At 33.4% G+C, this 25,226-nt stretch overlaps 1 protein-coding gene across 1 annotated transcript in view; it reads left to right on the top strand.

Annotated features, from left to right (window-relative positions):
- The window catches only part of LOC113495963, a 39,598-nt gene extending 14,684 nt beyond the window's left edge, over positions 1-24,914 (top strand). The window contains exons 2-4 of the mRNA XM_026874971.1: positions 12,109-12,168; positions 12,456-13,180; positions 22,733-24,914. Of these exons, the coding sequence (XP_026730772.1) occupies positions 12,461-13,180; positions 22,733-22,750 (738 nt within the window). The 5' untranslated portion in view covers positions 12,109-12,168; positions 12,456-12,460 and the 3' untranslated portion in view covers positions 22,751-24,914. The remainder of the gene's footprint in view (positions 1-12,108; positions 12,169-12,455; positions 13,181-22,732) is intronic.
- The last annotated feature ends 312 nt before the right edge of the window (positions 24,915-25,226 follow it).

Below are 25,226 nucleotides of genomic sequence, written 5' to 3' on the forward strand. Positions count from 1 at the left end.
TAGGAGATAATTGAGCTCGTCCATGAAGGATGACCCTTATTTCCGGTGCCGGCGTTAGGGGAGGGCGTGATGGGGCGATGGCCCAGGGCGACAAATTCTGGGGGGCGCCAAGGTCTGAAGTTAGAGTCTCTTGCCTCTCCTGGCGCAAACCCTCAGAACTGTGCTCTACGCTAGAGGTGGAATACTTCCACCGCCAAACGTAACGCTAAAGGAAAGATGAAATTCTTAATATAATTTTACTTGGGGTCAGCAAGAAATGAACACTTGATATTGCTTCCCTCAAGTGGGCGCCACAATATTTTCGCCCGGGGTGTCAGTGGCCCTTACGCCGGCACTGCTTATTGCAAGTAAAAACTCATTTATGAACAAAAAATATCTATCCAATAGTTAAAATAACAATAATTATATTATAAAATAAGTATTCACAGTTCAACTTTATATGGGATTGTTTGTTGACCCAATAAGTTCAAACAGCGGTCCGTTTAATTAATCAGTTCACACGACGCACTGAAAGTACAACTAGTTCAATAACAAACAAGCCTTATCGACGGCAACACCGTAACATTTTAAATACAATCCCATCAATTATATTATCACATTTCCTCGTACTATGACGTCAGTCCTATCGAAAGCCCTACACTCTACAAACAAGCAGATAGGGTTGTCGAAGTGATATTTCGGATCTGGGAGCCGATTCTGCTATTTTACAATGGCAGATGAATCAATGGCACTTGAATTAAATTTGAAATTATTCCTATTCTCTTAAGCATTTTGCCAATACAATAATTGGAACTGAATTGTGTTGACCTTTAGTTTAGCGTCCCACACTGAATTTAATTATTGTGTTGAAAAATGCTTAAGAAAATACGAAAATTGTAATTTTAAGCCTAATTTCATTCATTCATTGGCCGTTTTAAATAGCAGAATTGGGGCCATGGATTGGGTGTGAAGATTTTACGATAAAAGGCCTCGAATTGCCTTAATTTTTGTCTATTTATATTGAAAAGTTTTCGGTTATTTATCTTTTTTCAGGCGACTTTTTGTACTAAACGGGAAATAAATATCTATTAATTAGTTATATTGTAATTGGGCAGTCTTCAATAGTGTAAAGGTTTTTCTCAAAAATTTATTACAAAATGGTGGATTGGCCATGATGGATTTAAGTCAGAGTTTTCTGGCTAAAATTATTGAATCGGATACTTTCATTCCGGATATCCGATAGTTTCGGCAATATAATAGTTACGGAGTCCCACCACATCCCTAAGTACCGTACTAGGTACATTCAATTAGCGTGTTATCAGATGAACTTATCGCGTCATATCATAGGATATTATGACTGAAACAACGCTAACACAGCGCTGTTTAATTAATAAACTGATAAGGGTTGCAAATAGAGACTAAGCGCTTGTATGTGATTGTGAAGTCTATGCTAATTGTTATAGAATTTAGTTTCGTGTGACGGTTTGTAGAGCATGTCTTCATGGAATGTTTTGCCAGTAACATTCCATGGGAGTTTTAGTGTGGATAATACTGTCTTAGTTTAGAACAATTTTGTTATGGCTTTGTAACCAATACTATTAAAAAGTCGGGATGTTCGTTAAGATCCCAAAAAGGCCCATGATCTTTTTGCAGAAGTAGTTTCTGCGCAACAGACAATTAACGAAAGGGGTTTTTGCCTCAATAAAGAAAAAAGTGTTTGTGGTACGTGTATGCGCATAACTCTCGCTATCTTTAACCAAAAACATATTCACATATTCAATCAAAAACTTAAATACATAGATATAATGTATTTAAGTTTTTGACTGAATATGTTTTTTTCGAAATATCACCATTAAAAACATGACTTGTGTCTTCTACGTTGTGTACTAATTAAGTACTCATTCAAACTACGAATAACTTCGAACAGTTAAGGTAAAATCTAACGAGGCTAGAGGAAGCATAAAAACAATAATGTACGCATTTCATAATATTTACCTTCATACTAATTAAATCACTATTTTACCTGATAACGTTCGTGAGTTGTATGGGTAAATATTAATTAGTGGGCATTGTGACGAAATGTGACATGGATGTTGCCTTCATTCTTTACATAAATATTTTTTGTGTGTTTGTTTCTCAGTTGCATACAATTGTAAGTTATATTGAAGAGCGTAGTCACTCACACAAGAATTTCCTTGCTTAATAGGTGATCTCCAACCTGTGCCTGTTAAAGAAATATGTTGCTAAGGCTGCATTAATTATTTAAACGCTTTTTAAATGATTTAATGTTCTCTATGGATTTGCTAACAATCAACCTTTATAAAACTACTAGCTGTTGCCCGCGACTTCGTCCACGTGGTTGGAAGATATGAGTTATGATTTACACCTGCCTTATTTTTGTCACATTTTACTTTGTATCTTCGCTCCTATTAGTCGCAGCGTGATGGTATATAGCCTATAACCTTCCTCGATGAATGGCTAATTCAACACGAATTAAAGAATGAATTTTTCAATTTGGACCAGTAGTTTCTGAGATTAGCGCGTTCAAACAAACAAACAAACTCTTCAGTTTTACATATAGTATAGAGTATAGATTTTTTATTATAGTTCTTGACATTTTTCAACGTGGAAAACATTATCGTCTGACGTGTGAAAGTAGGTTCATTCATTAAGAACAGTAAGTACATTTGGCAGATACTATAATAAGGCCAATACACATTTAAAGTTGGAAAGTAGAGACAAATAGATAAATAGAGCATCTTAAAGTTCAATTTGGTTTCTGTTTTGAGGAAGGAGGTTTGAACACACTCACGGTTCGTTTAAGTCTTCAGCTATTAAAGGCTCTTCGCTTCGTGTAGTAAGACTTACTCTCCCGTGGTGTGTACTCACATTGTAACAATGCTTCACACGTCTTTTGTTTTGAGAACTACGCCCGGAAGCACATTTCCTTGGCGTAATATTGACTCCTTTGTTGACTTTTCACGATGAATGATGATCTGTTCTGCAAATGACACTGTCTCGGTTGGTTCCCACACGACGACATTTATTTTGTAAGTCGTTTGTTGCAGTGTAGTTAGGTACATAAAGGTTTTAACTGGAAAACGCTTAGATGTAGGATAAACTTACGGTAGTAGCGTCAAAGCGTAAATATATGGTGTGTGTGAATAAATCGCGTTTATAATGTTGTGTCCAGCGTTAAGTCTAAGTTTTCTTTGATTTATATTTTGATACTGCAATATCAAAATCGCTAAAATCCATTAAAAAACATGTCTTTCGATAATCTTTTTGTGCTTAAATATTTAAAGATATTCTTTCAGCAAATTCACTGCGTTTACAATGGCTGTCGGGAAAGACTTGCTGCAATAACGTTTCTAATAATCGAATAACAACAAGAAACCTATATTACCAAATTAAATATGCAACATAATCTCGCATAAATAATCACCGCCATCCAACCGTACCCAACCGTCCGTCGAAAGTGAAACAAATTCCGTTTTATAACAATAATGATGATATAGTGAAAATAATTAAGTGCGATAACTTTCCTGGACATTCTAACGTGGGAAACGTTAATTTATTATGCACAGTTACTTGGCGATAGCCGACACTATTCTCATATGTACGTTACGGTTTCTAAATATCTTAATGTCTTTTGTTTTATCATTTTCGTACGATTTTCACCCTTGTTCTAATGGGTTAAGGTATATTCGCTTTGTTGCTTCAAGTGTAGTGTTAATTGCCGGCTTAGAGCATGTGAATGTGTGCGTTGATATGCAGATTTAGGTTTTAAAGTATTATGTTAAGCCACGCTATTGATGCTTTTGTGATAGAAGCCTTATTGTCACGTAACAATGAAAAGTTGTGATTTATGATTATCGACTTTGAAACTTTCACACATCTAATCTGTATCATATTTGCTAATATGTTTTTGAAAATCACAGCGCAAGTATTTCAAGATCTTATCCAAAAGTTATTGGTACGTTTTTAAGCATTTATAAAGTTGCGCCTACTGCAGTCACTGCAGAGCATATTCGGTATTTTCAACCGATATTTTGTTGACTATATAAGCTATTTTGCTTTGACACACAAACATTAACTTTTGAAATAAGATGAACGTCCTAACCTCCCAAAGGCCATTCTCGCTATAAATCGATCTCATCATAAACATAATCAATATTCCTTAATTTCGCAGCATTGATGAATGACAGAAACCGGTTCGCAACTCGGTAAGCGGGTAATTAAACAAATTTTATTTATTTAAATATTATGCCATGGATAAACATTTACATATCTATAGATACTAATATATAACATCGATTGTACATTTGTTGATAAATATTCTTTTAAAGTTTGGTTAAGTTTTAACACGTAGATTTATCGAGATTTTCAAGTTTCTGCTCCTCAAAACATCCTTCAAATTATAGTTATGAAATTGAAAATATTAAAGTATTACAATGAAAACATATTTTTTTTTTGAGTTTCTTGAAGTGTTAAATTATAAGATGTTCTGTGTATGATATATTCTACCAAATAATTTCCAAAACGACGTCAAATCAAACTCCAATCCTAGTTCCGCCTTTGATCGGTACCAAGGTTCAAAACAGCATTGCAATATAGCCTCCGGTAGTCATTAACCCATAGGCCACAAGTGCCACAACGACATTTCTAAGAAATCGACAATAATCTAGGCTAAACCTAGGTCCTTAACCTGTTGTACAAAACATATGTAAACATTACAATTACAAAACACTTGGGTTGAATTAATTTACGTTAACATTTGAATACTAGATATTGTTTTCAAACATTCGATGGCCTTACTATGTTTTAAATCGTCGACCTTTGTTAAATCCTAGTATCAACTTGGTAGGGCCTTTTTAGGGCTTCATCCAAGACGAGTTGAAGGAACCCTAATTTCTCAGGTATTACTATTTTATCTAGAAGTTCAAATTGACTTTACATGTGCTTTCCCTGGAAAATACTGATATTTTAATAAGCGTTTATTAATGCACTTTTAATGCACGGATAGCCGACTGGTATAGGACTTATATGTCACTACCGTGCGCGACATGCAGGTTTGATCCTTGCAACAAGCGTTATTTTGAACCATGAATGCTTTGTTCTAAGTCACTATATTTGATTGATTTTATGTCTTTAGCAGCTCATCATACCCAGATCAAATCCAAAGAAAAGAAGCAAGAAAGCCATTCCATCAAAAGTAAATAATATGTAGGCATAAAATACACGAAAAAGAAAACAAAAATTCTACTTACATATTAATATATATTTTCTTGTATACTCTAACGAAAATAACAGTTTTTCTTTCAGTTATATCATGATTTATGGTTCAAACCGTCCTCATTTTACGTATGCATGTGGCACAAAGTCATTTGTGGTTTTGTGTCATTTTAGCAGTAAATGTAAACGATATATTAACCTCAACTGGGTCTTTCTGTGGAATACAACGTATTTGTATTGCTTAAGAAGTTTACTTATGTTAAGATTTTCGTATTTTCGTTTCAATGTTCGGGTAATGCACTGCTCTACTCTACTTTTCTTCCTTCTCTATCTGTCTAAGGCTATGGTCCTAGTATACCTATTTATTGAAGAAGTCAAACTCATCCCTATTTGCTTTAGTCTGTTGTTTGATGCTTGATTTCTTTAGAAAATAAATTTATTTTAATAACAAAATATAAAACTGACTTCAAATAAGAAAGGGTCGACGTGGCAGCTATTTTACGTAAAATGAGTAACATTAGTGAATCAGCAAATTCGGTTCATTGAGTCCAAAGGAGAAAAAGATACAGCACGGGAACTTTTTTTTGAAGTCGTTTGAGAACAAGAGTATCTTGATTTTACCAAAATTGCAAACAGTTCTCTATCGATTGTTCAAAATCGTATACATTTTTTGAGTAATTTTTACCATAAAATACGTTCTTCTGCCTAAATTTTCAGTGGTATTATTCCTCACTGCTTTATATTTCTCTGACGTCACCAGACTTCTTTGCATAGTCCACTTCGGTCCCGATCCGTCATGCTGCGCTTATCTCGTTAAATTGCCCTTATCAGATGTATCTAGGCCGACAGGTTCTCTTACATACATACTTCTCGCCCGGTCGCTCTTGCGTGAAGCCAAATAGATTTTAAACTAAATAATTGGTTGGTTATTTTGAAACTTGTGTATTTAAGTTGTTTTATGAAAGATAAAGGTAATGACGTGTTTGCGAAAGAAGTTCCTTTACTGATTGCATTGTACGTAGTATGGCTGTCATATTCTTGCAGACTATATGATGCTCTAAAAGGAAATCTTGTGCAAATTTAAGTTTCTAACCCTTACAGTGTAGACTCTGCTTTGAGAGATCAGTCAGCCAGCTTACGCTTATAAATATATTTCCTTTGTTCGTAAAAAAAATTATTCCGAAAATCTAATTTTCTCGATAGCAATTATAACTATTTGATCAGGAGGATATTGTATTAAATAGTCAAAATGCTTGCGTAAATTTAAACGAAGTTTATGTCATGAAATGAATTAAGTAAGTCTAAGTTAAAATCGAGTGAAATCGCAAAACACAGAGAGAACGTACTAGTTTATATAAATCAATGTTTATAAACGAACTGTTACATTAAACATCGTATTATGAATAGGTTGTGCTCAGCAGGTGGTAATGGATCTTAATGACACACCTTTCAGTATTACCTAAACTTAGAACTTAACAACCTTATATCAATGCAATAAGATTGAGTTTCGTGTATCATTACTACCATTCGCATGCGTTCAAGTGCCAAGCGTGAATGATTTTAATGAACTTACGCAATTTCAAAAGAACGTCATCAGTTTTACGACTCCATAAAATAGTAAGTCAATAGCGATTCGATGCACTAGTAAAGTACAATTGTTTGACCTTATTTCTGTGTAAATAATGTTTTTTAACGGTAAAACGGAGTGAGTAAGCATGCTTGATGGGGGGATCCGGTCGAATGACTTGTGAAGTCAGTTGCTATGATGAGATGGAGATTGTGAATAATATCAGTATCAGAAAACGCACGTTTTGGTAGCTAGTGTTAGACTTTCCAACGTGGAAGCGAACAGAGATGCGACAAAGTTTCCTCAATACAGATCGTAGCTATAAAGTAAAATTTGATATTATTGGATCATAAAAATCACGCTTTGCTTCATATCCTTGAAGGAATAGTAGACTTTGCGACGGAGTGCAGATATTTTAGTTTTCCAAGCCTTGATTCGTCACTTGTTACTTATTTAAATTTGGGTCTTTCTAGATAGTAAAACACACCTCAACAAACCCTTAAAGAAATTGAACAATGAAAAAGTGTAGAAGATGCAATGGCAGGCCATTCTGAAGGTGTTTTCCGTATGTTAGTCAGGCGTTGGTGGACAAAAATGTTAATTTGACAATTTTAAAGGAACGAGTTGATGACATTTTGATTTCCCCGCAAGTGACTTCGATAATATTTTTTAGTTATTTGATAAAAATAATATGATCTTTCAAATCGATACTAATATTATATGTAAAGCTGAAGACTTTGTTCGTTCAAGAGCTAAGGGTTCGATATGACAATTTCTTTCATTCTTATATAGCCCATTTATTGAAGAAGCGGTGCAGAAGCGGAATACTTTACAAAAAATACTAAATTGACGAAATTCGTTACTTATATCTTCATAACCACGAGGACAAAGCCGCGTAACATCTAGTGGAAAAATAAAGAAGTACCAACTATAGTGAGTCAAGTTTAGTTAGTTTCTGAGCAGAATGTTGATTGGATAATTTTAGCTGAGCTCACGTTTCTAAGTACTATCAGTATTATCCATTTAAAGCTAAAATGGTTGGGTAAAACAGGTGGCAAAGTCGGCAAATAACATCAGTATGTAATATTCCACTGTTGGTCGAAAGCCGCTAAAGTAAAGAATGCGATGGCTATGAATTCAAAATAGACAAAAGTCTCCGATCAAATTAAGTTTATTACCCGCTACTAAAAGAACATAATAGAGATTTTATTTTCATGGAAGAAGTGAGATAAGACCAATCATATGAATGAAACTCTGTAATGAAGCAAGAAGTGTAACTACTGAAAATGGTTTAGTAAATAGTATAATATTTAATAAGTTTCACACAACGCTATATAGTTTCAGAGCTAAGCGAAGCTTGTGTAATGAATAGTAAACAAAAGCTTTATTTCTAAACTATCTATATAGCAGTCCTGCTATCCTGTATAGCAGTAAGGGGCTTAAACTGGACCAACAGGCCAGATGTTAGATACATTTAAGAACAATTTGCAACTAAAATTTTCTGTCCACGTGCTCTTCCATAGATTAAAGTAAATTCAGTAAATAGCCTGCGCGTACGCAGCTCACATGACAATACTGCTGATATTATTATGTATGCAAGATAACTGGCGGATAATGGAATATTTTGTTAGTGGAATTTTTAAGTTCAATTTTATAACGGATTTTTACGTTTGCGTTAAATGCTAAGAGAAGATTTGAAAGGTTGGTTGCCTTAGACATTTGAACAATGGTAGGCTATAAGTCTGTAGGATATAATCATGTTTTTTTAAACTTTCCAATTTAATTTGTTGATTTTCGTTTATTTTGCGGTATGTTAAATATAATGGACACCGTTTTGGGCTTTTTCAGGTTTTTTTAGACGTTGCCCTTGTACGTAGCCCTGAATGTTTAGTGCATTGGTAACAATGTTATATTACACAGCAAAATAGGGCTGGATTTTAGTTACATTATTTGGTTTTTACACGTCAGCTCGTGATTTCACAAAAGAAGTGTTTACGCGTATAAGCGTGACAATACAAAGTATATTTAACATTCTTGGAGATATAATTTTATTATACCCATTTTGACTGTCTAAAGTAATTCAAAATTATGAACTGCGCATTGAGATTCACGGTCACCAAGCCAAAAATGTTATACACGTGTACACTTTGTACTATTGTCAAATTAAATAGGTAAGTATTGAATAATTAGCGATTAATTAGCATTTTTGTTTACTATTGTAAGTGACAAAATATTTACTTAAGGATAACACAATTTGATACCCTAGAAATGATATTGGAACAATGTTAGTTATTCATAGAATTGTATTAATTTTGGTTGTTTTCCTAGTTGTCCAGTACCTTTGTATCACGATGATGCTGCATTATTTTTAATGATAATTGTGCGTGATAGGCATATGGTAATCCAGCCAATGATCAAGGCTCTATCTCGATTAAATAGTCTCGGAATTTAGAATTTTTGATTTAGATTTTTTGATTTCTGTAGAAATCTACACGTGCACTAAGGAATTTAATATTTGTGCTCGTGTCGCACTAATATGTGTACAAAAATTCAAGTCACATGCACAAAGAAATATTTTCGGATATAACTTACACTATACTTATGACTTAATAATTATAATCTTCGTGTACATAATACTATGCAGGTTACAGTCTCAGAAATGTCCTTCTCTATTCGTAGGTTTGATGTACATTTAAACTAACAAAATTACGATAACCTTTAAAAAATCGTATATTGCGTATTGATAATTAAAAATCTTCCTTTCAAATACATGTTAGTAACTTATAAGGAAGCAAATATTTTCCAAGTAATCTAAATCAATGACAGAATCTTTCGCTTCTCACTTACCGATAACAATCTCAATTAGCGATGAGAATGCCGCCAATTACCTGTCAACAGGCTGCGAAGAAAAATATATAAAAACTGGTATCTCTACTCTGATTACCAATCATTGTTCCTTTATAGGTATTTATGAGTAGGTAAAAACAAAAGAAGATTTCTCATTGGTGTTAGAAATTGAAAAATGGTACCTGTTAGCTATCTATAATATTACAAGCTGTCCCAGAAAACGTTGTTTTTCCATAGGCGTAGGCAAAAAAAATAGGTCTATGAAAAATTGATTTTGTCCTATTCTCAGATCTACCCAATATCTAAGTACCTACATCTTTCATGGGAATCCGTCGAGCCGTTTCGTAGGAGTTCAATTTTGTACACCGTGACACGAGAAAGATGTTACAGAGTGCAATGACAAAGGTGCGGATTAATAATTAGAAACCAATAACCTCTTTTGATCAAATAAATTTCAATTTATGAATACCATAGGACATGGTTATGAACTTTCAGCATTAATGCATATTGATAAACTTTTAGTCAAGTTTTTATGTTATTTTTAAATAGATTTTCTAAATTCTATAAAAAAAAAACATTCTAAAGAAAAGTGTAAAATATTGGTGAAAAGCCTATCACACAATTCTGTTAAACCACGCCGCGATCAGGTAAAAGTAGATATGTCGTAGTTTGTAAGCTTGCTATTGGTATTCAAGTAGTCTTCGATAATAAAACACTTTCACTGACCGATAGCTGCGTTATTGCTATTTGGTAAAATAAAGGCGTTATGTGTTGTAAAGAGCAGCTCAGAGCGTTCGTTTGTTTTACTCAATATTGTCAAGAAATTTGAGCAAGTAATTCAATTAGAATGAGCAATAAAAGGTAATCTTTGTTAATAAGAAGCTTATCATTAGTGGTAACAATAAACTTCTATCCGAACTTATTGTTAATGATGATGATGCGACCTTTTTGCTGTTTTCCCTTTACAAAATTGTTAGAAACGCACTTAGTTGAGGCCCAAATTTTAGGAAACCTCACTAAAGTAGCTAGCTTTAATTTTGTTCATTATAGAGGCCCGCAAACTCTCGTCAAAAAGGTCTTGTGGAGCAGTCAAAGTAACCGCCCAAGCTAACTGTGAGACAGTCTCAAAAAAGTCTACAACTGCAATCTTATTTCAAAATTAGTCTATAATGGGCCTTCCTGGTCTATGATATTTGTTCTTTTACGTATTGATGTTTGAAATCAAAATCAATAGGAACAACGGATGTGTAATAGGTATTGTTATGTCACTCTTTCTTGTTAAAGTCGTAATAAAAGCGTGTTGTAATACCTGTTAGTAAACAAAGGACTGACAATAATAGTATCATAAAAATTACCATTATTAGTATTATAGCTATGTTTACTCAGAATGGCTTTTGTTGTTATCTCGAACTATTCTCAATAACATGAGCTGAGTAAATATGGGTTATACCAGATTTTGTTTCGTAGTCTACTAAGACGATTCTAGCAGATGGGTTTCATAAAGGGAAACACTGTGATGGTTTAGCTGTATTGTCTGCCTTCCAGATGCTGGAGAAAAGCCATGGGAATTTTCCCGGGCAAAACCAGGTTTTGCTGTAGTAGTTTATTACTGGGAAAATCTCGGGCGCCTGGTAAAGAGAATGGACTTTAAGCCAGCAAATCCCACTTCTTCAAAAATTTTACGAGGGTTCACAAGATACTAATACAATTAGGCAACTATTTCTAATAAAACTTTCCAGAGTTCAAATCTGACACAGGCTTCGAACGTCAATAATTTGGAATACGACTTTCTTTGCTGTGTGGAAACGCCGACTCCCAAAACGGCAAAGACTGTCGAAGGCGTGTCCAAAGTAAGTTTTCCATGGAAAAGTATCGATCTTGCACCGTCTAAAACCATCTCAGTCCTGCCTCAGCCTTGACAGGAATCTCAAGATCGCCTGCGCATGTTCTCAGCGATTAGGAATAGGACCTGCGCCTACGATTCTCAAGGCAGTATAGCACGTCATACAAGCCATTATTTATGTAACACATTGTGTAGTTTTATCTATTTCGAATGCGAACAATTGATCGGCATACATGATGGAATTTTTATAGAATCGAAGAACATCTGCTTGTTTTATTGTCAACAAATGATCGTGCATGTCTTAGAATAATGAATAACTTATTCGAATTCATTTGTTTACAATCGGAACTTGGACAAAATATAAAGGGATTACCTACGTTTCATGCATTTTTGGGTAGTTGTGATTTCCGACAGTAGACAAAAATTAAATAACATTAAATAGGCGTTGTTATATTATTTTCTTTACTATGTTTGATTCGGGAGCACGCTATAGGGATTCAAGGCAATGCCACAAAATTTACCATTAAATAATAAAACAATCAGGAAATTAAATCGTAACGTTATGACGCAAATGATATCAACTTCCCGTTAAAAGTTCCATGTATCCTAACTACATTTATGTGATTGTTTGTTTCAGATAACGCTGAAATGTTCAAGTATTGAAACAGTTTTTGATAAACAGTTTACGTAAAATTAGGTGAGCCGTCATAATATACTTACATAAATATAAATATTTAATACCTTATCCATGGGATAAGGTCATAGTCTAACTTAGTAATTTTTATCTACTTTTTGTATTCGCCTGTTAGCTACGTACCTACTTGAATGCTTAATTTGAAATGGAATAATACTAATTACTAATTACTATTGAATAAAATTCATCCTATTGATTTTACATGTTTTGTCAAGGAATTCATGGATTGCACCACTTGTCATGTCAAGAAAATTCGGTTGTTTTTATAGCTTTGTTTTATTGATTTACAGCAAAAATGCCGCACGTCGACAACCGGCAAGCGACGGCGACAGAAGATTTCCGGCGCGTGTTGCGGGAAAAAGCGCTGAGCCACAGTCTGTTCTACATGAAGCTGAGCGCAGGAGTCGCGCCGGAGCTCGCGCGGGAGCCGGCGCCCGCGCACGCGCCGCGCAGAAACGGCGGCAGTGCGGGCGCGCGCGCGCCGCCGATCGGCCGCGTCCCTCGACAGGCGCAACCGCGCGTCTCCGAACTGCTGCGACGCTTCGAACCCGCCCCGATGCAGTACCTCAGACCCCCGCGGAACTCCTCGCCACCAGAGTACATTTCATCCTCTGACGACGACGACCGCGCCGCCGTCAGACGCCGCAGCCGCGATTTGAGCGACGATTCTGCCGTCGAATTGGAGACGCGTTTGCGGAGACACTCACATCCTCGCGACATCACGCCTCCGCCAGATACGATGTCGCCCAGACGGGAGAGGACTCTGATCGAGGCCAATGTGGTGGAGCTGGGGCGGAGGAGCAGCGAGGGCTGTGAGATCCGCGGGCGGTGCGTGAGGACGCCCAGCGTAGTGGTGAGCGACTACTCGGACGGCGTGGTGGCGGTGGGCGCCACGGAGGAGGAGGTGGACTGGCTGCGCTCGCGCTCGCTCTCCGCCGATTCCGCCTGCTCGTCCTGTTCCACGCTCTCCAGCCGCGAGGACGACGAGTTCGAATCCCCGACGATGCCAAAAAAGGTGAGTCTCTATTATCTTTACTGTTTACTCTGTATTTTGTTTATGTCGTGTCAAATTTTTTCTAAGACTTTTGACAAAACAGAAGCTACAATTTTTTTTCTAAGTTTAATCTTCGAGTTAACGTCGTAATAATTCATTTAATGAATGAATGGCAGAAGAAGTCGTAATTAACGCCTACAAAAGGCATTTTCGAAATTAAATACATAAAAAATAAAATATAATATTTATTTAATTATTGATTCTGTTCATTAAAATTATCAACGTAGTAATCTGCAAATGGAAATTCAAATTAGATATACGAGTATGCTAATAGAAATACTATTCGTTGAATGGAAATACCATATTCAATGCTGTGAAGTATGGTCATCCGAATCTAGTTGAGCTTGGCTTTATGCAGTCAGGGTCAAGAGGCGATATCCGTAAGAAACAAGTACTGTATAAAAGTAATAGGTAGGGTGGACCATCGGCAACAAAATGGAAAAATGAACCTTAATGCTTTGCAATAAAGACGCTATCAATCGTACCAATAGTGTACTTTAAGAATCGGATGCTTCTGCTTGAGATTTGCATAGAACCATTAGCAGCATTCTCTAAATACTTGAAACCAGTATCATAACACCGAACCAGTGACACTTCAGTATTTTAGTCCTCTGACAACAAACTCTGCAACCCAAACATTGGCAACATCATTTATTTTACATTTTACCTCACACTGTAAAAGGTTTTCCTTATTTGACTAAAGGTTTGCTGACGTCACGTCGTTAAATTGTTTATGGTCGGTAATGACCCGCTGGACGTGTCCCATTAATTTAAAGGGTATGAGTATACTGGTCTAAGCAATTGATGAACATAAATCTCTTGATGAAGCAGCATTTAAAGACCCTATATCTATAGAATAAGATTTTCTTTGAATGCTTACGATTAAAACCTTCTTATTAATTCCCATCTCAAACAGAGAAGAAAAAGTAGATACATAATTAACTACATGACTTGAAACATCTTATAGATAAAAAATCGATAGTAAAAGTAAATATTAAAATGCAGACTTGAATTAATCTGACGGAATAATGAGATCTACACCAATTTGTGAAAACGAAAATCAGGCCAAGTGTGCTAGACGCTAGTAGCTAGACCAATAGCAAGCAAGGAAATCTTAATGTATTTCATAATAAATATAAATATTTATTCATGCAAAACTAGAGATAAAATCTCGATTCACTTAAAACATTGTAAGGATCTTATCTAACAAAATCTCTTTGAATATTCGAAACCAATTAATAATATCATTTTATTCCTTATCTATAGATTTTACGAGATAAAAATTAAAATAATCAGATAGTATTTGTATAATTTACATTTGCGTCGACGTTTCTTATTTCGGATGCTAATTCTGTTGATACAAACAGGCCTTTTAAGCGACTTTTCGAATTAAAAAACATTATTGTAAATCATTCTGTCTTATCATTTAATGGCATCCTTTTAGTTTTCTAGATGTTATCTCGAAACATTTGATCAACTAGAAAACAACCATAATTTATTGGTAAAAGAGTTTAAAATGCTAAAAACTTTTCGAAATCACTTTCTTGCTAGAGATATTAAAGATTAAGTTAATGATATGAATGTTGATAATAATGTTTTCCTTTGCTTTAAGCTTAATCCTCTTTGGATTTCACTGAGACTTCAATATCCTTTAATTTTCACCTTGTCATCGTTGCTTTTATTTTTAATGTTCTGTAGCCAAAGGATCAAAATTAACCCAATTACTGTTTCTCCGTTCATCGCCAGACTGTAACTCATGTAACAAACGGTGGAAAACCTCACAGATGATGTATTTCTTCCGCTTTGACAACAAGTTCTAAATATAAAGTTAGAGTTAAAGCGAGCTACAATGTGCAGCCACAAATTTATTTGTCATCTTTGTTTTTATACCTACTTTATTATTTTATATACATAAGGTATCATTCCGAAGAGACTTCAGTGCTAGTGTCGTGAAAAATATTTCTAGATACACAAAATACATCCGATACCACATGTATGTATCCAGTCCCCACATTGATACTATAAATAAAATCAAATAATACAACACTTTATCGAGATTGCCCGACTGGTTTTGGACCCCACGGGAGTCCTAAATCATGAAACAGTTTCATCACTTAATAATCAATCTTCCTCACGACAGTTACCACAAGTTACACATCAATATTTTGCTTTTCAACTAATACCTCTTCAACTATACCTTGCCCTTCACATTTAACATCTTCCAAAATGTCAGTAACACGAGATATTCCGTTAGATTAAATCCAGTATGTCAGGATGTTTGATTCCTCATATCCTATTGGCTATAATCCGTAGGTTAGTTATTTGTATGTAAAACGGATGCCGACATCCGTCATTTACGTGTCTACTGTACTATATTGTTATTGTGTATGGTAACTGGACCGGGAACATATTAGTTACAGCCGTTGTAATTGACAATTGTTTGAACTGTAAACCAGATATGGCCGGTTCGGTCTGCAGTTTTTTGGGAGTCATTGTGAAATTATGATGAGAGCGCGCTTTAAATGTCGTTTCATTTCTAACGATGGAATTTCATACTGATTATGCTAAGCGGCTTATTTTTATTATGTTTTATTGGATTATACTCATTTGATAGTCTTTTTACATTCAGAATCGGTAAAACAGTTAGTCAAGTTTTTATTAGATTTAAATTTACAATATAGAATCATTCTTATTATTCAGTGGGGTACCTACGAAACACATGAACTTGGGTGTTACTCATTTTTCAGACAATTCAAATAGTGAAATAAAAAAATATCTATCATAATTCTATAAGTATTATTCATTACAGCTACATCAGATGCATCATATTCTATTTAATTATTGTACAGTAGGTGTTTGACAAGGTAACACTCGTGGTCCATCACTGTTTCATTCCCCATCTAAATAAATGTCAGATCATTAAAATTTCGTGGCAAATGCAAGCGCTGCGTTTAATACATTTTCCACGAAAACTTAAAAATAATAAAATGAAACACCTGAACGACACAAACTAAATGTTTATATTGTTTTTGTGATGTACTTTTTAATGTCACTTCTTGAGACAATAAAACCGAATTCGTGACAGTTTTAATAATATTGTCACGTTTTGGTGATGTTTCAACGTAATAGAGAGTGGCATTAAACTGAAGTCCGGAGAGACCTTTCTAAAGAATAATTAATGGATGCTCGGGGGGCCCAATACTGCCGCTTATATTAATATTCTTGCAGTTGTAGGAGCGAGACAAGGCTCTACAGTGCGTATAGCGGCGTCTCTCTTTCACAACTGCAACTGTCCTTCTTATTAGAGCTGATTTTAATCCCTCATGAAAAAATTGTTTTTTTTTTTGTTTTATATAAAACGTTTTATATGAACGTATTTATATAAAACTTTATTAACAGGTTTTGCAAATTAAGTATAAATAAAGCTCCATTGTTTATCAGTTTGTCGTTTGTCTTTCACCAGGCTTTATCTTATGAACTGTGATAGCTAGATGAAATTTGAAAGACGATGTATTTTTGTTGAAGATGTAACAACAAATAGCAAGAATCAAGATTTTATTTGATCGAAGACATTATTTTTGTTCTTTTTTTGCCTTTTTTTAGCAAAACCTCAGAATTGCGAGATGTACTCAAACACAATCATGCTTTTTAGTTTATTTTAACTGGCATATTAACCTACGTTAAGCGACAATTCGTAAGTTGTTACTGTTTAACGCTTACATAAATACGATGAATGGATCATATTTTTTGTCATATCGCATTTTTTCGTTACAAAAACTGGTAAAAAGAGCTTTAATATATTATGACAAATCAATTACCCAGTTACTCTGGTTGGTTAGCAACTGACTTAGCTAATTTGTTATTGTTTTTACCACTATTCTGCTATGGTTATTAATGTGATTTTTTAATTGGTGTTAAAAATATTTTTAAACGATATTTTCAATTTTTACTTTAATTATACACCAACTATTTAATTATTTATATCACTTTCGGAATTTCGTGTGTAAACTTCAATAGTTAGATTTCAAGTTTCAACGATAAATAAATAAGTTACTGTATTAACTAGCATACAACACTGACATTAGGAATATTCATTGAAATTCAAACTTGTAAATTCAAAAAAAATATTAACATCCAATCCTCATGAACATAAAATGGTATATAACTCGAAACATTTAAAACTTCTACTTCTACATAACGGACATCTCAAGTTTTTTGTTATTGTACAATTATGGTGTTTCTCTCAACAATGTGTCTCCACACATTAGGGTCAAAATCAAATTGTGACTTCAATTCCGTCCTCTGTCATCTGACACAAGGCCTATCAATACTGTTCATATTATCATTTATAGCTTCGATTATCAATACTTTACCTTATTATAATATAGAAAAAAATAGCCCTTTTTGATCTGGGAGCGTTGAAAGATTCGATTCCATTTGAAAATTTGTTCTGCTGTTTAGATGTGTTGAATCATTTCTTTATAAGATTTTAAATTAAATTAAAACTGTTATCTATAAACTAGCTGATTATATTCTCGATATCAGTTTAAAACTTAACAACTCTACAATCTACATGCAAATTACAGCTTTCAAATTGATTGCATTACCTAGAATACCAACGATGATTATCCCTAAATATTCCCAGAATGCTTGTAAAGACGAAAGGGGACTTCCACCTAACTGTTAAAATAGGACTTTTACATTTGAGCAAGTGAGACAGCATATAGTAGTGTAGAGCGGCATCTCCCTCCCATAACTCCAACAGTCTTATTAAAAGCTGAAAAAGATAAAGAACGCTTTATTTTCCTTTTCAATGCACTTTAAAAAAAGAGGTTCTCTATTCGTCTCGTTTTTTGTTAGTTAATTTATAATTGCGGACTGGATGAAAGATTTTGTTAATCCTTTTTTTCATTTAACGTGAAATAGCTTTCACTAGCTGTTGCCCGCGACTTCGTCCCCGTGGGTAGAAGATATAAGTTATGATTTAGGTATACCTGCCCGGTATTTTTTCACAAATTCCATTGTATCTTAGCTCCTATTAGTCGCAGCGTGATGGTTTATAGCCTAAAGCCTTCCTCGATGAATGGTCTATTCCACACAAAATGATTTTTTCAATTTGGACCAGTAGTTCCTGAGATTAGCGCGTTCAAACAAACAAATAAACTCTTCTTTATATATTTAAGCTTTATATATTAGTATAGATTTGGAACCTTTAAATTATCAAAATTGGCTCAGTAAAAGTTGATTGTATATGTTTTTGTTCTTTTAAAAATATAGTAGCTAATAACTATTTAGATGATAAGTAATAGATGACTAGTATGATGCACGTTACACATGAAGTTTTTAGTTTAATAAGTATAATATTGTTTCTTTAGTAAATGCGTTTGTTGACTGAAGCGTGCGAGAAATACTTATGAAATAATTTTGTTTACATTTATATACCTACATAAAAAGGTGAATATTCTAGTTTTGTCTTTAAAAACAAACATATTATATTTAAAATAAATTAACGACTGATAATTTCAGTGGAACTTTGTTGTTTTTAGAAGCGCGTTACGCGTTAGAAAAACTATGATTGTTTAACCAAATAGAACCTATACCTACATCTATTGCAAATTGAGTATAGTAAAGATGCTGATTGTAAACATGAAAAACTATTAACTAGTTCTCTATAAATAGATACGTTTCATTTATAGCATTTACAAAAAACTTGTTTGTTTACAAAAACATATCGATCTTAATCATAAATGAAAATATAATTAATAAAATAAATGTCGTCGCGCTACGAATAGTATTCAAGCGTATAATCAATGTTAATTATTAGATATATCCTTATCCTTACATATTATAAAACAAAGTCCCTCGCCGCGTCTGTCTGTCTGTCTGTCTGTCTGTCTGTTCGCGATAAACTAGAAAAGTACTGAACGGATTTTTATGCGGTTTTCAACGATAGATAGAGCAATTCTTGAGGAAGGTTTTAGTGTATAATAAGTTTAGGTTTTGTGTAAACTGACGATATTACAGCGATATTAGTTAAACATGTCGGAAAAAATTAAGCCATTCGAGAGCTTTCATCGAGAACGCTGCCAAAACCTTTTGAGTTACAACAAAACAATGTATGGCGAGTTTGTACCTCTTTAATAGATCTACAAAAAAGTCCGCGGTGGTATATGTCTATCTTCCAAGGATAACCCACAATAACCATTTTTATGTGTTTTCTTAATACAGTAAAATTATTGGTTACTTACGAACCTCTTTTTAACAATACAGTATTAATCCTTATCCAAATAAATAAGTTAGATATATTATGCATGTAATATAGAACAAAATTGCCCTTTACACTACGCCAAAAATGTTAATAGGTAATGAGTTATCGTAATATTAAAATCTCCGCGCGAGAAATTAAAAATCGATGAAACGTAGCGAAGATATCGTTGGCATCTATATACTAATTGTACTATATATATACTAATTACTATGTATATACTATGTATGTACTATGTATATACTAATTGTTTGTTTGATTGTTTGTTTGAAAGCGCTAATCTCAGAAACTACTGGTTCAAATTGAAAAATTATTTTTGTATTGAATATACCATTAATCGAGGGAGGTTTTAGGCTATATGTATATCATCACGCTGCGACCAATAGGAGCGAAGAAAAAGTCATAACTTATATCTTCTAACCACGCAGACGAAGTCGCGGGCAACAGCTAGTTTATTATAAATACAAAAAGAATGCTGTTCATCTGTTTGATATATGCAACGCAATAAATGAAACTTTCTGTATAATTAACTTGATCCAAGATAGGATATACTCTACATCAGCTGCGACAGCAAATAATAACGGTGTTGAGAGCAGAACCTGAACAAATTCAATTAAAACCCAAGTTATTTATGACGTACAAGCAATAATTCATAATTACGCATACCAACATCTCAATGACGATACCTTGTTCATATAAACATAAACAATTGAATGTATTTATGTTCGTGAACGAGATCAAACAATAGAATGGCGTTAAATCACCTCAATACGAACAAAAACGTTGCGATTAATCGCATAGCAAATAAATAACAGTTGATTGCCGATACGTGAGTACACATGAACAATGCCTTGTTATGGCTTGTGTCGTTTTCCGTCCGTAGTAAACTGATAGTTTTAATTTTTTTTTATACCCTTCCCCACCCATCATTGACGTCAATCGACCGGTTGCGGTTTGCGTGTGTGGGTAACACGTTTGTTGTGTGGTTAGGGTTGTCAAGTGTATTTTGATTTGGGAAATGATAAATATTTTTTTGTCATGTTTAATTTGTGAATATTTAAACAGCGAACGGTTTGTAGAGTGCAGTTTAGAAATTCAGATGACATTGAGTTAGTTTTTAATGACCTAGGTTTTAATAAGAGTTGTAAGTTTCAATAGGGATACTATACGTTTAATTTAAGGTATAAAATAGCTTAAATATGATTTTCAATAATGCTAATCTCTTGTTAGTATTTAGTGTTGTTAACAACCCTATATGGAAATGGCTCTAACATTCGTTATGTAATTATTACGTTAGACTGATTTATGATTATTATCAACATTCTCACAATAGTGTGAATTTAACACTTAGTTACTATAATATTTATTTAAACAAAAAAAAACTAAATGAAGTATAAAAAAGTATCTAAACCGAAACATCTGCCCATATTTATTAGAGAAGTATTTTATGTATTGCATGCTACAAAATTATTGCAATAATATATTTGCAGTAACTTTTCTTTTCTATTTTTAATTCAATAACTTTAGACAACCCTGTGCGGATTGAGCAAGTGTCAAACCGTTTATATCCATGCCGTCGTGTATCTATATAAGTAGTTAAATTTTTGCGTGTGTGCGCGTTGCATGCGTACGCGCTATGCAATAGTACGATGTTCTCCGGGTTTATGGGCCACCATACATGTGACATGGATAACTGAGTCGTGTAGTAAATGTCTATGGTATGTGTTCGTCGTGTAGAAACATATTTGTCACAATTAAGAGTACTTTGATGGTGGAGTTAGACGAATGAAACATAGTTAGTAGTTAGGGTTAGGAGGAATGGATGTTAGACAGGAATTTAGACTTAAGTTTCTCTTTTAATAGTAAGGTCTAGAAATTATTAAGAAAATATGATAATTATAAACGTCCTGCTGGGCACATGCCTTTTCTGTATAGGGTACGTTTGACCAATAATCACCACACTAGCTCACTAGTGCTTTGTCTGCGTTGTGATCGAACCTGCACCTCATTCATACAAATCCATTCATGCATAGAACCTCAAGGTCACTACCACTACAATAAAAGATGTTCAAGATATCATCACTCAATGTTTAGCAGTAATATCGGAATATTTATTAGTAGTAACACTATAAGAGTATGAGTGCAAAGAGAGTATGAGTTGTGACGTTAGGTAAACTGTTGAACCTTGCCAATAATTATATTATGAATCAATTTTACTAACATACAAGTTGCACGGACCAAGCAGTAAAAAGGTGCTTTCAAAAGAAGTTACAATATGACCAACAAATTACTGTTTACTCATTTTTAATGAACCCAAGTTTTCATAACATGACATTGCTGATTTTGATCATTTATCACACCCAGTTGCCGATGAATGAATGTCAAAAACCAATTACTTTAGCGACTTCCTCATTCTCAATACCCCTTTGTTTCTCACGGTGGGCTGTAAACGGTAAGGTTCAAGGGGATTCCTGCCAAGCCCACACATCTTTTACATCCTTTTGTTCAGTTTTACTCTTAAATGCTGTCAGCTTAATCATTCCTTTGCATATTTCCTGGCTTTCGTTTGTTTTTTTTTTTGCTTATTCGTTAACTTTTCATTTTTAAAACAATAATAGACACTCCCATATTATGATAGGTTAAGATTTTTTATAAGTTAGTCATTAGGGCAGAATCCAATTTTGTTTAAATCCAATCCAATGTAATTTCAACGAAGTAAAACAATTAGAGAAGTCGTGAAAATGATTACACACACATTTGGTTCATGCACTCTCCTTTCCTGACTTCCACTATGTACCTAATCTAAAATTCATAATTAATGACTGATATGATACTGCTTACGATGAGTAGGTAAGCAGTATCATATCAGTCATTTCATGATTCTTGAGAATTACTCAAAAACATTTTGTATTTCCATCTAGCCTTAATTAATTTGGTTGAAATAAAATGCGATTGATTTATCATTGGAAAAAATATCAAATTACTTATCTACATTCCAAATCCTAAAACTTGACGTCTTTAAAGGTTTTGTCTCACCACAAAAATACTACAAAACATTTAAAAAAAGAACGAGCAAACATACTACATGCATGACATTTTTATTTATTTGAAAACCAAAATTATTATACACACTTTTTAAATATATTTTTTTCTTTCAATGCTGTGCCCTTTTCTAAACAGGTCGCTCAGGACTGTAGTCACCCTTGTTATATTTGAAATAACTTAAAAAGTAAAATTCCTTGTTCCAGATGATTAATGCAGATTGAGGGCTGGTCTTCTGAGCGACCTGCGGGCGAGGCAAAGGAACGACGGCAGGATCTAACGTTACCTATTGCACTCTCTTTAGACTTATGGAGCTACCCAGGAACTGTGTTGAAACTTGGCGGTGATTCTTTTAGACATTAATGAAACGAAATATTGTAAAGGTATCTTATAGAGTCCTTCATAATTAAGAGCGTTACTAAGGTTGATATCGAGTCCATTTTTTTCTGATGATAAGTCAATTAAAGCTGATAAATGTCCTTCAACTTAAAGTGTTATGTATTTTGAGCTGAAAAGAGGTTTTCTAGAAAAAATATGATTATTTATTGCATGCATTTGCCTCACGAAAGTTAAGTCGTAAACTTTTTAAACTCTCGTTAATTATTGATTGTAGTTTTTAATAGCAATACTTAAATATACTAGTTACTGTATAAAGGAATCATCGCCAATAGTTTAATAGACTTTCCTAAATCAAGTTTTGTGGGTGTTCTTAGACTTTCTTAGATTTGAAATAAATAGTGACTTATCCTTCTGACATTTCAGTTCTATAACTCACATTTTTGACTTGTCATTCAATCTTATTTACAAATTAATTAATTTTATTTTAGTATATTTCTTTCTACTATAAGGAAAAAGGAACAAATATCGTAAAGAAAATTTAAAAAGAGCGTTTTCTAAAATCTTTAATTTGAGGCAATTTCAGTAGTAGAGCGATGTAGCGAATAGCGCCAGTTCTCTCATGACTGACCAATGATGACATGTTATTCAATTCATACAATTTAGTTCTATCAAATTAGTCTGCTTTCAGACAGTAACTTAAATCGATTTATTTGTGTAATTGCAGTTGTGGTAGAGTTTGAACAGCAAATACTATTTTGATAGCTCTAAGTTCTTTCAAAATAATAATTTATATATTTTTAAACCTCAAAACCGTTTATAAACGTCTTATACTATACATTACCTAATAACGAGTAACATAAGACATGTAATATGTTTATTATTTAGTGTATTAATAAAGGATTGCCTATAGAGAGAGATCTAGCAAAACTAAATTAATTCCGTAGGAACTTCTCAATATTTCTTCTTTCCAATTTATTATGAATGACACGTCATAGTGCAGTAGACTAGATGTTCGTTGTAAATCATAAAACATTTTGAATTAGATTCTTTGAGAAATTGCATCATTTCATTAATTTAAGATAAAGGTACTCAATTTTATAAATAAGAACTCTTTGTAGAGGCTATAGCGTTTTCGCTAAAATTGAAGATAATTTACCTACTCGAAAATAATTTAATTGATGAGGTATGTAAAGCGAGAAAGAAATCTTTATTATTTAATTCAAAAAATGACTCCGAAAATAAAATTGACAGTATTTATGCTCCTTGTATCTTCAGCACAAAATAATAAAATAATCATCTAAACTTAATACACAGTAACAAAATTAAAACCAAAGTTTTACACATTTACTTGCCAAATCAGTATCAAAATAAATATTTTTCATTACTATTACCTATAAGTTATTTCTAAATAATTTAACGTATCATTATTAAACATGCATTAATTAAAAATAGACCAAATATTGTTAATTTTCAACTGTTAGGTATTTTGCAGTAACAAATATTTTATTATGATACACATTCCTTATAACTGCTGTAGATTTATTATTGTATTCTTAAATGTATTATTATGCCTTGATATTTGACGAGTTGTGAAAGTACCGTCAATATTCGAAGTTCTTGGAGTAGGAATGTGGCCGTTGATGAAGTAAGACAGCGCTATTCAATGTAGAGCGCCGTCTCGCTTTCACATTGATATATTCCTACTGTCAGAACTCGTAGTACAGAGGCTTTGAAAATTATAATTATTTAACCTCTTTTTGGGCAAATTTATAAAAATTGCGCTGTGGAAAGTTACTGTTTCAATACCAATTTTAGCAGGATATTTTATATTATTATGAGCAATACTTTTTTTGCTGTAAATTGTTCCTCTTGTATACTCATAATTGAATGATAATTATCCAAACACTGTGTACTGAAATCATACATTTTATTTAAGAACTTTTTCAAGACGAGGCTAAAATATATTGGAATAATTTGTTTTAATGTTTGTTCTTTATGAAAATACTTTATGAATGATTCTCATAATTATAAATAATTATACTATTGTAAGTTACATTGTAATTATTTACCGTAAAAGTATTACGAAGTAGAGTAGTTTTGTATTTAAACCTTTTCCTTTTGTTAATTTGTAAATTTCATCCAATCAAGAATAACAAAGAATAACAACATATCATTTTCGTAGAATATTAATTTTTATTCTAATTTATTTTAATTTTCATGTAGTGATATTATTTATACCAAAATGTCTTGCCTTATGAGATTAATTAAATAATTTTATTCACGAATAATAAATTATAAAATAAATGTATTTCAATTATTCAATAAATGCATTCCATTAGAATAAAATTCATTTATTATTCA

This window comes from Trichoplusia ni, chromosome 7, assembly GCF_003590095.1.
Source record: "Trichoplusia ni isolate ovarian cell line Hi5 chromosome 7, tn1, whole genome shotgun sequence".
In the NCBI taxonomy this organism is placed as follows: Eukaryota; Metazoa; Arthropoda; class Insecta; order Lepidoptera; family Noctuidae; genus Trichoplusia; species Trichoplusia ni.